The sequence below is a fragment of the Microcebus murinus genome, chromosome 1, assembly GCF_040939455.1.
Source record: "Microcebus murinus isolate Inina chromosome 1, M.murinus_Inina_mat1.0, whole genome shotgun sequence".
NCBI classification, from domain to species: domain Eukaryota; kingdom Metazoa; phylum Chordata; class Mammalia; order Primates; family Cheirogaleidae; genus Microcebus; species Microcebus murinus.
Window position 1 is genome coordinate 72,930,475 of NC_134104.1, and position 13,196 is coordinate 72,943,670.

At 34.1% G+C, this 13,196-nt stretch overlaps 1 protein-coding gene across 4 annotated transcripts in view; it reads right to left on the reverse strand.

The window, feature by feature from the left end:
• CCDC50 (coiled-coil domain containing 50) overlaps window positions 1-13,196 on the reverse strand; it is a 74,470-nt gene that overhangs the window by 15,158 nt on the left and 46,116 nt on the right. For 3 of the 4 annotated variants that reach the window (XR_012919273.1, XM_012745191.2, XM_076002930.1), the window contains exons 5-6: window positions 8,570-8,687; window positions 3,546-4,073 (exon numbers count right to left, since the gene is read on the reverse strand). Coding sequence is in view for 3 of the 4 variants with exons in the window: in XM_012745191.2 (XP_012600645.1) it covers window positions 3,546-4,073; window positions 8,570-8,687 (646 nt within the window). In the remaining variant the exon portion in view is untranslated. The remainder of the gene's footprint in view (window positions 1-3,545; window positions 4,074-8,569; window positions 8,688-13,196) is intronic. The other variant, XM_012745193.2, reaches the window with a different exon arrangement.

Below are 13,196 nucleotides of genomic sequence, written 5' to 3' on the forward strand. Positions count from 1 at the left end.
TCATCACTAGAAAGGCAGATTTCAGGAAAAGTAAATGAAATTAAACAGAAAATTTAGTACTAGGCAAGGTCAGTGGACAAGATAGGCTGCTATACCATATTCTAATCTACAGAAAAATGATACTTCAAATGAGCAGCCCAAAGCCTGGTTGAGGATGACAGAACATGCCTAGCTCTTTTGATTCTCCCATCCAATGAAATGACAGAGTGGGCTGTGCTCAGATTTCAAGATACCAAAATTTCCCATTATGCCTCCTACTGTATACCACAGAAATAACTGAGAAGTTATTTTATTTTAAATTTTATCAAAGACACATTGTTTTAAATTCTGTCAAAGATATATTCAACTGAACAGTCTTAATTAGGTTTGACAAGGTGATAAGATGGTAAACTCTGACAGATAAAAAGAGAATGACAACTTCATTATAAGAGTCAGAGTCTAAAGTAATCTCTCTCTCAGTCCCAAATATTTAGAGGGGAACAGTTTGTTTAAACCATTGATGTATCATTGGAATTTGCAAGTCTTATAAAGAAGAAAATCCCCACAGCTTGGGATATTGGGTTTCCAGACTGGCAGGATACCCACTTGCTCTAGGTCTTCTCTGTACCTGATATAACAGGCTTTTGCAAGTATGTGTAAGAAGGAATAATGCAGTATAAGGCTGTCATTACAGAGAATGGAGATATTTTAAAACTTTTAAAAACATAGTTAATTGAAAAAGATTCACGAAATAGTTGTCATTGTCTCCCGAACAGTAAACAGAATATGGAAACTAGTTTTGAAAAAATCAGGTGAGCCATATTTTCAACAGTTCCATATATTTCTTAATTTAGTTCTTTCTTGTTTATTCTGTTTGCCATCCTAGTTTGAGAACACAAGACCTTCCCTAAATGAACACAAATAAAATTTTCCCCTGAAATAAATTCTGATAGAATAAAACTATTAAAAGCACTGGTAGTCAAGACAAATTTATTCTGAGTTTAGAATAAAATGATGACTGGCAGATTTTTTTATATCACACAAGAGTATTCTGTAATAAACTAGCCTGACATTTAGAGAATACTACAGTATATTTGACTAACAATTCATAGCAGAAAAGTGCAGGTATTTTATGGCCCTAAGAGGTTAGAAGTTAACCTGCAGAAAATGATAAGCTGTTACAAATTTACAGTTCAATAGAGAAGTTACTGTAGAAAGTTAACCAATGTTGTACTTCATTTAGCAATTTTATTTTGCATTCCTTTTTCAACTGATTCTGTAAATATGGTTCTGCAAATGCTTAGTACCAACGTTTTGTCATCCTGCTAGTTTCTTTATTAAGTTAAATAAAACTATGGCCTATGCTAACAATTTTAAGAACTATGATTTTACAACAGCAAGAATAGATACCAGTATCTAGTAATTATATTCTAATGTAATTATCTGACCTATTCCAGGGGGTTGAAAAAGCAAATGCCCATAGGGGCAAGAAAGGTAATATCTATACAGCAAACTGAATATAAAACAATAGACACTAAGCTGCTCATGTTGTAGCCATTTTAATACCTGCCTAGCCACAATGTTTTTTAAAACCTCATGCTGGCAAAATAAAACAAAACATTCACAATTCCAGTAATGGAGTCTGTGAGTCAGTATTTTTTTTTTTTGAGACAGAGTCTCACTCTGTTGCCCAGGCTAGATAGAGTGAGTGCCGTGGTATCAGCCTAGCTCACAGCAACCTCAAACTCCTGGGCTCAAGCGATCCTATTGCTTCAGCCTCCCGAGCTGGGACTACAGGCATGCGCCACCATGCCTGGCTAATTTTTTTTGTATATATTAGTTGGCCAATTAATTTATTTCTATTTATAGTAGAGACGGCCTTGCTCTTGCTCAGGCTGGTTTCGAACTCTTGACCTCAAGCTATCTGCCCGCCTTGGCCTCCCAGAGTGCTAGGATTATGAGTCAGTATTTAGTGTTATGCTTCCCAAGCCTGTTTAAAACACCCTGGAGCACAACTAAAAGCCATAAAGCCTAACCAGCCCTCAGAGCACATTTAAAATGTCAGATTTACACAATCAAAAACGTAGAGGTCAGTGTAATCATCATTCCTCTCCACCTTTGGAACTCCAACATGTCTTTCTAAACCTAGACATAGTATAACTTCCTTATAAACCTACTTCAGATTGATTATACCACTCTCGCCTCTATTCCCTATCAGCATTTTGCACTTGTCTCCCTAACGAAATATATGTAATTTGTAATTATATACATATTCATCTTTTTGGCTTGACTATTAACCTCTGAGGCTCAGATCCAAATATACAGCCCAAGGCAAGAATATCTATAGCAGACACTCAGTATGGCTTGCTGAATTTAATTTAATTTTTTTTTTTTTTACAACCAAGTCCTTTATAAGTGATAACATGATAGAAAAACAACCAACTGAATCAATCTGAATTTGCAAACTAGAAACCAGTTTTTCAACCACAAGTGGAGTTTGGGCCAAAATAAAGAAGAAAATAAGTACAGATGCCTCCTTGGTACTACCTTCCCATAACCTTCCATCTCTGTAAAACTTCAGTGAAAGTAAAATGAAACTTGAAAGATGAGTACTTAAAATACCAGATAGTGTGGTACTATGATTTCTACTGTAACAGCCACATGGAATACATCACGTCAGCAGATTCCAGAAAATAGAAAGAGCTATTACTATGTCAATGATGGACTTCAAAGTTAAGCTCCAGAGATGCTAGAAATTTGAGGCTTACCTATAATATTCACTTTATTCCTACATAGGTACCAAGAACTTACCTGTATTGGAAAGTTAGAACACCAAGTATAGAGTTAAGCTAGAGAAAGTTAAAGCATAAAAAGTAACTTAAGGCAATGATTTTTAAAGTTTAAGTTCGTAAGAATCACCTCCAGGTCTATCTAAAACATTCTCAAACTGCCAGGCCTTACTCCATAAATTATAATATATGTGAAATCCAGAAATCTGCATTTTTAAAAGGAAAAAGCTGATTCTGACAAAAATGGACTAAGGCCACTAATTTGAAAAATGCTATGTTAAAAGATTGCCTATCCAAACCCTCATTTTACAAATGAGAAAGTTGAGGTCTAGAAAATCTAGTACTTCCAGCTCTACTGGCCTTTTAGTTAGGCAAGTACTATTAAGGCAGGATCTTCTGGGTTCACTGACATAAAACCAGAAATTCAGGAGCCTTGATTTCATATAAGAATCTCTGATGTATGGTTTAGCAAATGAAGAACTATATTTGGGATAGGCACCTCCAATGTAACCTGGGCCTGAAAGAATCTTCCATGGAATCAGTGCATTCTCACAGAAAGGGTAAGGTCCAAATATTTTTCTTCTTCTTAAAGACCTGAGATTAAGTATATACCTTTTATGCTATTTGGTTCTGGGACTGATTTCAAAGTCATGAGCACAAACTAGAGAGAAAGAAAGTTTGCGTAAGATGCTTAGTAAATATTACATTATTAACAATACATTGGTTTGTATGTTTATACATGATACCAGGACTTCCAAAGAGACTGTCCTTTATTACCTGGGTTCTGAAGGTGAAGCTGTTCTTCACTCTCTGAGAAGGGAGGAGACCTGGGTCTGTGTCTCCTTTTTCTGAGCTCACCTGGCCCATGGTCCCTCCCATATACAGCTTCCTTGCAGTGAAGCCCTGCTTTCTGTGAGGAGTTGGGAGAAAGTTGGTCTTGGTGTTGAGGGTGTTTTTCCCAATTCCAAGTTCGAGGGCTACTCTTAGCCTCCCAGTCATCAGAATCAGTGCTCAGGAACACCTCACCACTGATCTTGGGAAGCGGAGGTCTCCGGAGCCTCTCTTGACCAGACCGTTTCCTTTCATACTGCTCACGGTTAAGTTGGGGTTCACCTTTCACTTTGTCCCTGCTAGAGGATGATAGGGGTCTCTTTGATGAACAATGTTCTTCCAGCTCTTCCAAGTTCTCCAGTGAGTGTTTTAGTTTCTCCTTCCTCTGCTTCACAGTATTTCCATCACTTCGGAGTCTATAAGACCTTGAGAATCCAGAACCCAATTCCCCGTCTCTCCTTGACCTTGGCTGGTCTGAGGAGAGGTAGAAGGACGTGAAAAATAAAATGCAGGTTAACTTACTGAGAGTATGAACTCATTACACAGGGAAGAATCCGGGCCCAAGTTTAACATACTCTTAAAATGGAGAAAACTGCTTTTTTAACTTAACAAATTGAGAAGAAGGGATGAGCATTTACTGGGATGGTCCATGCATACATGAAAGATTCTGTGTACACAGCCAAAAATCTAAAAAACTAAATTAAGTGACTTAAATTTGAAAGAAGAATTTGATCATGATTAGGCAGAGTTTGCAGAGTATTTGAATATTTGCCAAACAAAACTTATAGCCATTAAACATTAAATTCTACATATAAAACCAATTTGAAACTAGTACAGGGTTAAAAGCAGGAATTGAAGAGTATTTAAAACAATAAAAAAAAATTAAGCTTTGTGACTTCAGTTAGAAGCTTTCAAATATTCTTATTGGATATGACAATAAAGCTATACCAGAATGGTCCTAGTTTCTGCTTAGTTCAGAAAAATGATCCGCAGATTTCTGTATTCCTCTTATCCCCTCCACCTCACAGAGCCAAAGCAAAAAATCCTGGCCAATTCACAGAACAGCTCTATACTACAGTTCAGTGTGGAAGAGGATGGAGTAGAGGAAAATTTTAGCTGAGTAAATGATCCTGTTATCTTTACATAACTCTGTTCTCAATCTTATTTAAACCTTGGCAGAGGAAAAAAATCTAAAAACAATGCTTTAATAAAACAGATAAAAAGGATTCACTTCCTGAATATGTTCAAAAAAACTTTATGATATTGTATTCTTTGTATAAAAACAGTTATGTGCTAAATATGTAAGTCCTTCAGTTTAATACAAACTTCAAAAACAGAACACAGATGGATGCTTTGGTCAGGTGTCATTTAGGTACAAGCATACTGTGAAAACAAAGGCAAAAAATTAACATGCACCTTGCGAGAATATATTGATTTTAATATTTTCTAAAACTTTTACTATACTTTTGAAATAATAACAAGAAATCCTAATTCCATGGAAAATTGCTAAGATAGCTAAGATACATTCCTTGCTGGAATTAACCACTTGCTGAATTTCATTTGAAACAACTACCGGAATTTAATGAGATATAGATGAAATAAAGAACTGTACGTTTTCTTTTTGTTTTTTTATTATTTGTTTCATTTGATATTGTTAATCTGATAAACAAATAGAGTGAGAAGAAGATAAGCGCTAAATGCACCATTGATACCAAAAGCTTCTACTCAAAAACTTGAAATTGTTTCCTTTTGACCTTTCCACAAGAAAAGGAAATTTGCCTCAAAGATAAATCTAGATTAAAATTTGTTTTCTAAACATTCCTTAAAGTATGTATCTTCATTATTTATGATTAAATTTATATTTTATATAAATCAAAAGTAAAACAGGACAGTTAATCTATGATAAAAAAGTATCTACTCTTTTACCCAAACTACTATTTTAAGTCTATCCTGACAATTGCGAAAGAATCAATTGACTACTGCTGTAAATTAATATAATACTGACTGGCTAAGTTAAATGATGACTACATTCCAGGAAATAATGGTTTACAGTGTTAACAACAATATGACCACACAGAGCTGCAAAAGTGAAGCTTGCCTTTAAGCACAAAAGAAACAAGAATGGTTTTGTTTCTGACAATGATTTGTGAAGCTGTAATTGATTTTGTTTTTAACTGTTTCTAAACAATTAACTGATTTTACTTTAGGGAAATGTGTTGTGGGAATTATTACAGAGTTGTTACTTCATTTTCACAGGGATGACTGGCAAAAAATATTCATTCTCTAGCTCACCTACTGTGACAGCTATAAGTCTGGGAAAGAAAAAAAAAATAGGGGTGGGGAATGTGTTTGAATCCTTTAAAACCTTCTAGTTGAGAACCAAGGCTTGTATGCTTCTTGAGACCATGTTATTTGGCAAATATAATTAACTCTCTCATTGATCAAAGCACATACATATATATATATATATACACATATATACACACACACACACATGTGCATACATATATGTATATATATTTTATATTCATGCCTCCATGTTTCTTTCAAAATAAGATAATTTTTGTTTAGTATACAAAAATACATCATACACACATAACATTGATGAATGTATAAACAACAGAGTTTACAAGTCCTTTACCAAATTGCATTATTTGATCTTCTCCATATCCATGTGAAGGACTTATTTTTATAATCTCTATTTCACAGATGAGAAAAATATTTAGATTAATTATAGCAGAAAACTTCATTAAAATTATAATTGTACTGAGAAAGGGATAAAACTTGAACCATGGTCTTATGACTCCACAGACCATGACTAATCATTAATATGACCGTAATACAGGTAAGTGGCTTTGAAAGGAAAACATGGATTCACTAGTGAATAATGTATACCATTTAACAGTAGACATAAATTTGACAAGCATTTTGGATAATTTCAAGTTTGTAGGAAATCTATAAATGATTATTTTAAAAGATTAATTTATTAAAGTTTAAGTTAAATAAAAGCAGAAGAGATGACCATTTCGGTAATGACATATTACAATTATTAAGTAAAGCAAAAATCAAATTATACATAAATATAGACAAGAATAATTAAAGAATATCCTAGATGTGTTGGGAAAGGACCACTGCAAAGAACATAAAGATTGCTTTGTAAATATAAGCTGAATTGTAATAAGGTTTCTGTGGAACTCATCCTGGTCTAACTCAAAGGCATATACATGAAGACTGCATGTTCAGCAATATTTAATCTACTAACAGCAGCAAAGATGAGGTAAAAGAAATTCCAGTATTTACACACGTGCTCAGGAGGTCACCACCTCCTATCCCTCAATATTCCCTCAATCCCCACCCCAAAACAAGCATATATGCTACTATCTACAAATTTATAAAAGTAGTTAAAATATAGGTTGGTTGGTTTGTTTGTTTGTTTTAGGTATATCTGAAATCCATTGAATTAACTGTTAACATAGTCTCCGGTTCTAGAGATATGAATCAGGATGACAGTACTCTGGTCAAAGCAAATAGGTTTCAGTCCCAATTTAAGTCAGTATAAGGCTTTAGTAGAGAAAGGCTAAAATTAATATTTTTGTGTACTTACTTGCCATCCTAATGTCTAAAATACTGACTTTTATAGTGAATATGCCTCTAGTGCAGAATTTAAAATAAAAACAAAGGAACAACTCCAGACCACATTTTTAAGATTTTAATTGAAGCTGAAGAGTAATTCTTTACCTTTTGGTTCTAGTATAGCAAAATATGGTAATAATTTTTCTCTTTAAATGATGTAATACATAATTTCATCAGAACAACTTGTATAAGGAAAATGACTACCAAAAAAGAAATGAGCATTTTACATATGGAGTAAGAATGTATCAAGCAATAAATAGAAAATCAACCTGCTTACAAAATAGGCCACAGAGCCAAGCACTACTGATTATGTTACTAAACTTAGAGCAAAAAATGTTACTGGGCAAGATTATACTCAAACCATAATAAACCCTCCATCTACATATGCACTGCTTTCATTCTATTCATCAAAGACAAACACATACTTACCTTATATAATGGAATTATAGAAAATTAGATGATAATTGGTTTTCAAGGTCCTTTAGGATCACTGGCCTTAAAATTTTTGCTCTCTAGAAATTGCCTTTAGGTTTTGTTCACTTGTTATCCTAAGTATGGTTTCTAAGCTGAATGTCAATAAATACCAACGCTTGAAACTATAGGAAATGGTTTTTTTGACAGATCTTTGAAAGGAATGAACGATACTTGCAAATACTCATTTCCCAACACATTTTTAAGATAAAGAATCACCACCACCACACTACCACCACCACACCATCACCACACTGCAAAAGTAGGCACTAGAGAAGTGAAACTCAGGAAGGACTTCTCAGAAATTATTCTACACGGTAATCAAAGAGCAAAGAAAGCATCAAAAGCAAAAAATGAACAGTAAATCTTAAAATTTAGTATTGTTTGTCATCGGCAGGCTAAACCCTTGGTCTAGGTTTAAAAGACAAGAAACCACAGAAAAAAAGCTTTGTTACCCAGTAACTGACACACGGGTGCATCTTTATTCATACCACTTTGCTGCTTCAAACAGCACTGTTCAGACTTCCTTGACAAAGGTTAAGTCCAGAGACTCACCCATCATTTTCCACACCCCTCCCTCTTTATGTATTTAGAATGTAACAAAGCATTCCAAGTGACTATACCACAAAAGAATTGCTAATCTTTATAAAACTATATTCAAATTTTAACAGTCATAAAAATGCCTCTGGTAGTCCAATTAAGGAACAGATGAATTCATCACATTCAAATAGAATCCTGACCCAAATCTAAATATACCCAGTGCCTAGGGATAAAATAAATATTCCCAAGTCAGTTTATAAACAAAATTTAAGGGGTATCTTACTATTAAGACTAAGATCTATTGATCATGATATAGGTATTGTTACCTCCATCTTCGTAACAGTAATTATCTCCATGAACATTGGCTCCAGAGAATTCTAGAACGTGTTTCTTTCGCTTTTTCTCTTCTTGTAACTCCTTTTCTTGCAAAAGGCGAGCTATGTCCTGAAAAGACAAGAGGGAATGGAAATAAATATTACCAGAGAATGAACAAATGTTTATAGTGGAGTTTGACATTCCACTGCTATGTTTTTATGAGCTCTGTCCATGGCTCCCCAGACTTTCTGGCATTTATTTCATGTCACCCAAATGCCACAGATGATTCCTCAAAAGGAGTGGCATATGATCTAGATCAGTTAGGCTGATTTTTAATAGATATTTAGATTTAACATAATCTGGAGACATTCAAACCTTAGTACTTCCAAAAGCTGGTTATACAACAGAATTTTTAAAATACATATTTGTGGGCCCTTTATCCAAGCTGATGATTAAGTCTGCATATAGTAATCTATAAAACTTTATAAATTATATTTATCATTTAATTTTAACACTTTTAAAAAGATTTCTTCAGGTGATTCTGATATAGCTTTGCATTAGAGTCCACTGTCTTAACTGAAAAAGAGAAAACAATTTTCCTCCTGTCTCCCACCTGTTTCATCTCTAGGCAAATTTTTAACAGTTACTATTTGCAAGGCACTGTGAGGGACAGAGTGATAAATAACATTCCAACCCTGTTCTCCAAAAGACTATAATCCCTTTATGAAACAAAAGTGCATGCAAATAACGACAATAAAATTAAATTTTAAAATGTCTCAAAAAAGAGTTAAAATGTCTATGGGAGTACAAAACAGAGAATATTATTTCTGCTTGAAAGATTAGGTATAACACTTTGCATTGCATTAGATTTTGAACAAAAAACTGAATTCCAATACGCAAAGTAGGGAGAGAAATCAGCAAAGTTATGAACATTTTAATGGGCATCAATCTAAGCAACAACCAATAGTCCAATCAGAACATAGATGTGGGGTGTTGTGGAGAGAGGTGTAGCTAAAAAAATAGTCTAAGGCTGGATCATAGGCACTTCTTATAGATAATCTTAAGAAGTATGGAGTCTATAATGTAGGGGATGAAGGGTTAGTAATGGTTTTTGAGCTGCAGGATGACAGTGTTCTGAATCTGAGGATTATGTCCATGAGAGTCTCATGAAATAGCATATAAATGTACATGCTCAAGTACACTTTTAATGAGAAAAGTCCAGAGCACTCATCAGATTCATAAAGCTCATACAAATACGGGATACTCGCTGGTGCAAATGGTAATAACATTCATACATAGTTTGAGATACTTATTATATCTTTCTATTTATAATAAGGAAAACAAGAAGTACTTAAATGTTGATGGAAATGTGAGGCAAGAACTATTCTTTCTCAAATTTTATGATATATCCAAATGAAGAATATACTAAGGCTGCAAGGCATAGTAAAAAAAAATTCATCTCAGTGAAGCAGAATGTTTTTCACATCTATGCACAAATAAGTTTGGATGCTGAGGCTACGTAAATTAGCAATGATTATTCATATACTCAGCTGTTTTTTTACTTTTCCTCAAAATAGCCATACAAATCTGACTTTATGTTAAATAAATGCTAAATTAAAATTTGAAATGTACCATTAACACATTGCTTCTAACCAACATATATATACATATATATCCTCGATATATAAATATTAACAGATAGATATAGATAGATAAATAATCTATGTAAAAGCCCAAGCTATAATGTCAGACACTTGAATGGGCACTCACAAAATGTTCCAACTCAGTGCTGGCTTCTGCAGCACATATACAAAATGTTACAACTCACAAAGGGAAGTAAGCATCACACTCCTACTTAATACAAGTATCCTTTTCATGAATAGAACTTCAGACACTTGAATGGACACTCACAAAACGTTACAACTCAGAATGGGAGGTAAGTGATACACTCCTACTTAGCACAAGTATATTTTTCATGAATAGAACTCTGAATTTCTAAGACTTTTATGGACAAACTATCCCCTACATCTGAAAGTTAAGAGGATTCTCTTTTTCTTTCCAGTTCAAGCCAGAGATGCTTTAAAGAGACATTGGGAGAGAAATAGTAACTACTAATATGAATTTTGGGGGGCCTCGATTGTTTATCTGTATAATGGAAAGTTTAAATGATTTAATCTTAAACTCAAATGTCTTTGACTCCTTAATGCATCATGTTAATAAATCGGTCAGTGTTTACCAGGTGCCAGTCCCTGTGCCAGATTCATCATTACCTTTGATGTCTTACAAAGTAATATAGTAATTAGTTAGGAAGAGAGATGGGTGGAACAGATAGCTTGTTCTTTAAACACTATTATTTCTTATAGAATTTTCAGAATTCCTATACGGTTTATTGAAGAAGTGAAAAGAAATGTAAATAATTCCCTGGTTGCTGTGTTTACTAAGCATCCAACAGTACATTTTCCTAAGTGGTTTGGTTTACAGTAAACAAAAATTTTCCCTGCTGTAACTGAGGAAAAAATATAAAGGAAAATTATCAGGCCCAACTGCCAGCAGAAATTATTAAACTACACTCCAAGGACTTATAATTGCTTTCCTACTATTCAATTTAGTCCTAATGAATACATAGTAATAAGCCATTCTCCCAACGTAAAAAACCAGGAGAGAAACAAAAATTATGCCCCTTCTTTGTAACGTATTGACTAGTCAAAGGACGTGCTTTTAATTAACTAGAAAAATACTAATCATCATAATATGGTGGATACCTTAAGCACCCAAACCTTTTTGCTCTTCTAAGCTCTCTGCTCTTTTCTGAGTGAGCTTCTATTCCAAAGAGAAGAAAAGGTTTGGTAGGCTTGAGGAAGGAAAGGATAAAACATTCAATGGAAAATTGAGACTATATTACATCTAGGGTTTAGCACAAGTCAGTTCTCCTAGCTGCTTTCCAACATTATGGTGCAATGAGTTCAGTTAGATGACTTCAATATAAAGTATTAATAATTTCCCCTAAAACAAGCTAAAGATGGCAATTATCAGTCACAGTACTTGGATATAGCTAACCAGCTTAGTCACCTTCAACAAAAACAACCTCTTTGGTCCTCAGCTTCCATCCTGGTAACCATTAACCTAGAACAGCACTTCCCAAGGTCTGTTCCTGGGAACACAGGTCCCAAGGGTTCTCAAAAAAAACACAGCATTCAATAGAAGGCATGTACCATATTTAACTCTTTAAAATATACATCAGTGTATTTTTAAAGTTTCATAAAAGAAAAGAAACGTGTTATCTTCTTTTAACCCAGGATTTTCCAAATTTACTTTATGAAAGAAGCCTCTTTTTACATTAAAAAAAAAAACCTTATAGAATTAATGTTCTACATAACATAACTTTGGAAAACAAAGAACTCTTAAGCCCCTTCAAAATCATTTTCAATTACTTTTTAATCAGGTAGACTTACTTTGGATTAATATTTAAAAATAACCCTGTTCCTTAAAAAACTTCCTAGTAAATCCATTTACTGGAATGGGAATTTACCCACTGTATATTACCTCCCCTTTTTCTGTTATCCAAGCTCACTCAACTTTGGAAAATTAGAAACTACCACCATAAGAAAAGGCACAGTTAAGGATCTCTAGAATGCTAGAGGAAAGCAATTTTAATGAAAACACAGATTTACTGATTCCTTCAATGGGGCAAACATCATGCTACAGACCAGTAGGGAACTGGATATATGATCAATGTTCTTAAAGTTCTAATCTACTAAGTATTAAAAGCAAAACAATTACCACAATGTAAGACATGCAGAGATGAGGGCTCTAAGAGAAGCATTAATATAAATGAGTTGTGGTGGAGCACGGAAGAGCCCTGCACATCTTTCCCAAGCAGATGACAAATTACTGAAACATGGTGTTGGGTTCTGTGGGGTATTTTTATGGTTTACTGGTTAAGTATCCCTAATGTGAAAATCCAAAATCCAAAATGCTCCAAAAACTAAAACTTTGTGAAGCATCACTGACATGATACTCAAAGAAAATGTTCATTGGAACATTTTGGATTTCAGATTTTCAGATTACAGATGCTCAACCTATGTATGATTCATATCAGGGTTACTTCTCCCTTAAAGTTTTCACTTCTATCCAACAATGGCAGTGGGTTTCAAAAAGAAAATCCTGTGTTTAAAAACAACCAAAAGAAGATCTAAAAATGTGATTATCAAAATACTATCCGAAATAAAAAAAAAGAGAGAGAGAAAAGAATTTCATTAGCTTTCTAAACTTCATTAACTAGCAATTAATATACTGACATCTAACTCAGTAGGGATCTCAAGTCAGGTATACTCCCAAAGGGATTATCCTACAAAACCAGAAATATATTAATAGGATAATACCAATTCTATGAATGTAAAATATCAATATAACTAGGAAAAGAGAAAAAGACTTTTCTCAACCAGAAGCCTCCCTTCTACCACTTCCCTTTCTGGTTATATAAACTTTTTTTTCTTTGAGACAGAGTCTCATTCTCTCAGCTGAAGTACAGTGGCTTCATGACAGGTCACTCTTAGGCTCAAGCAATGCTCCTGCCTTAGCCTCCTGAGTACCTGGGACTACGGAGAATACCACTATGCCTGGCCAATTTTTCTATTT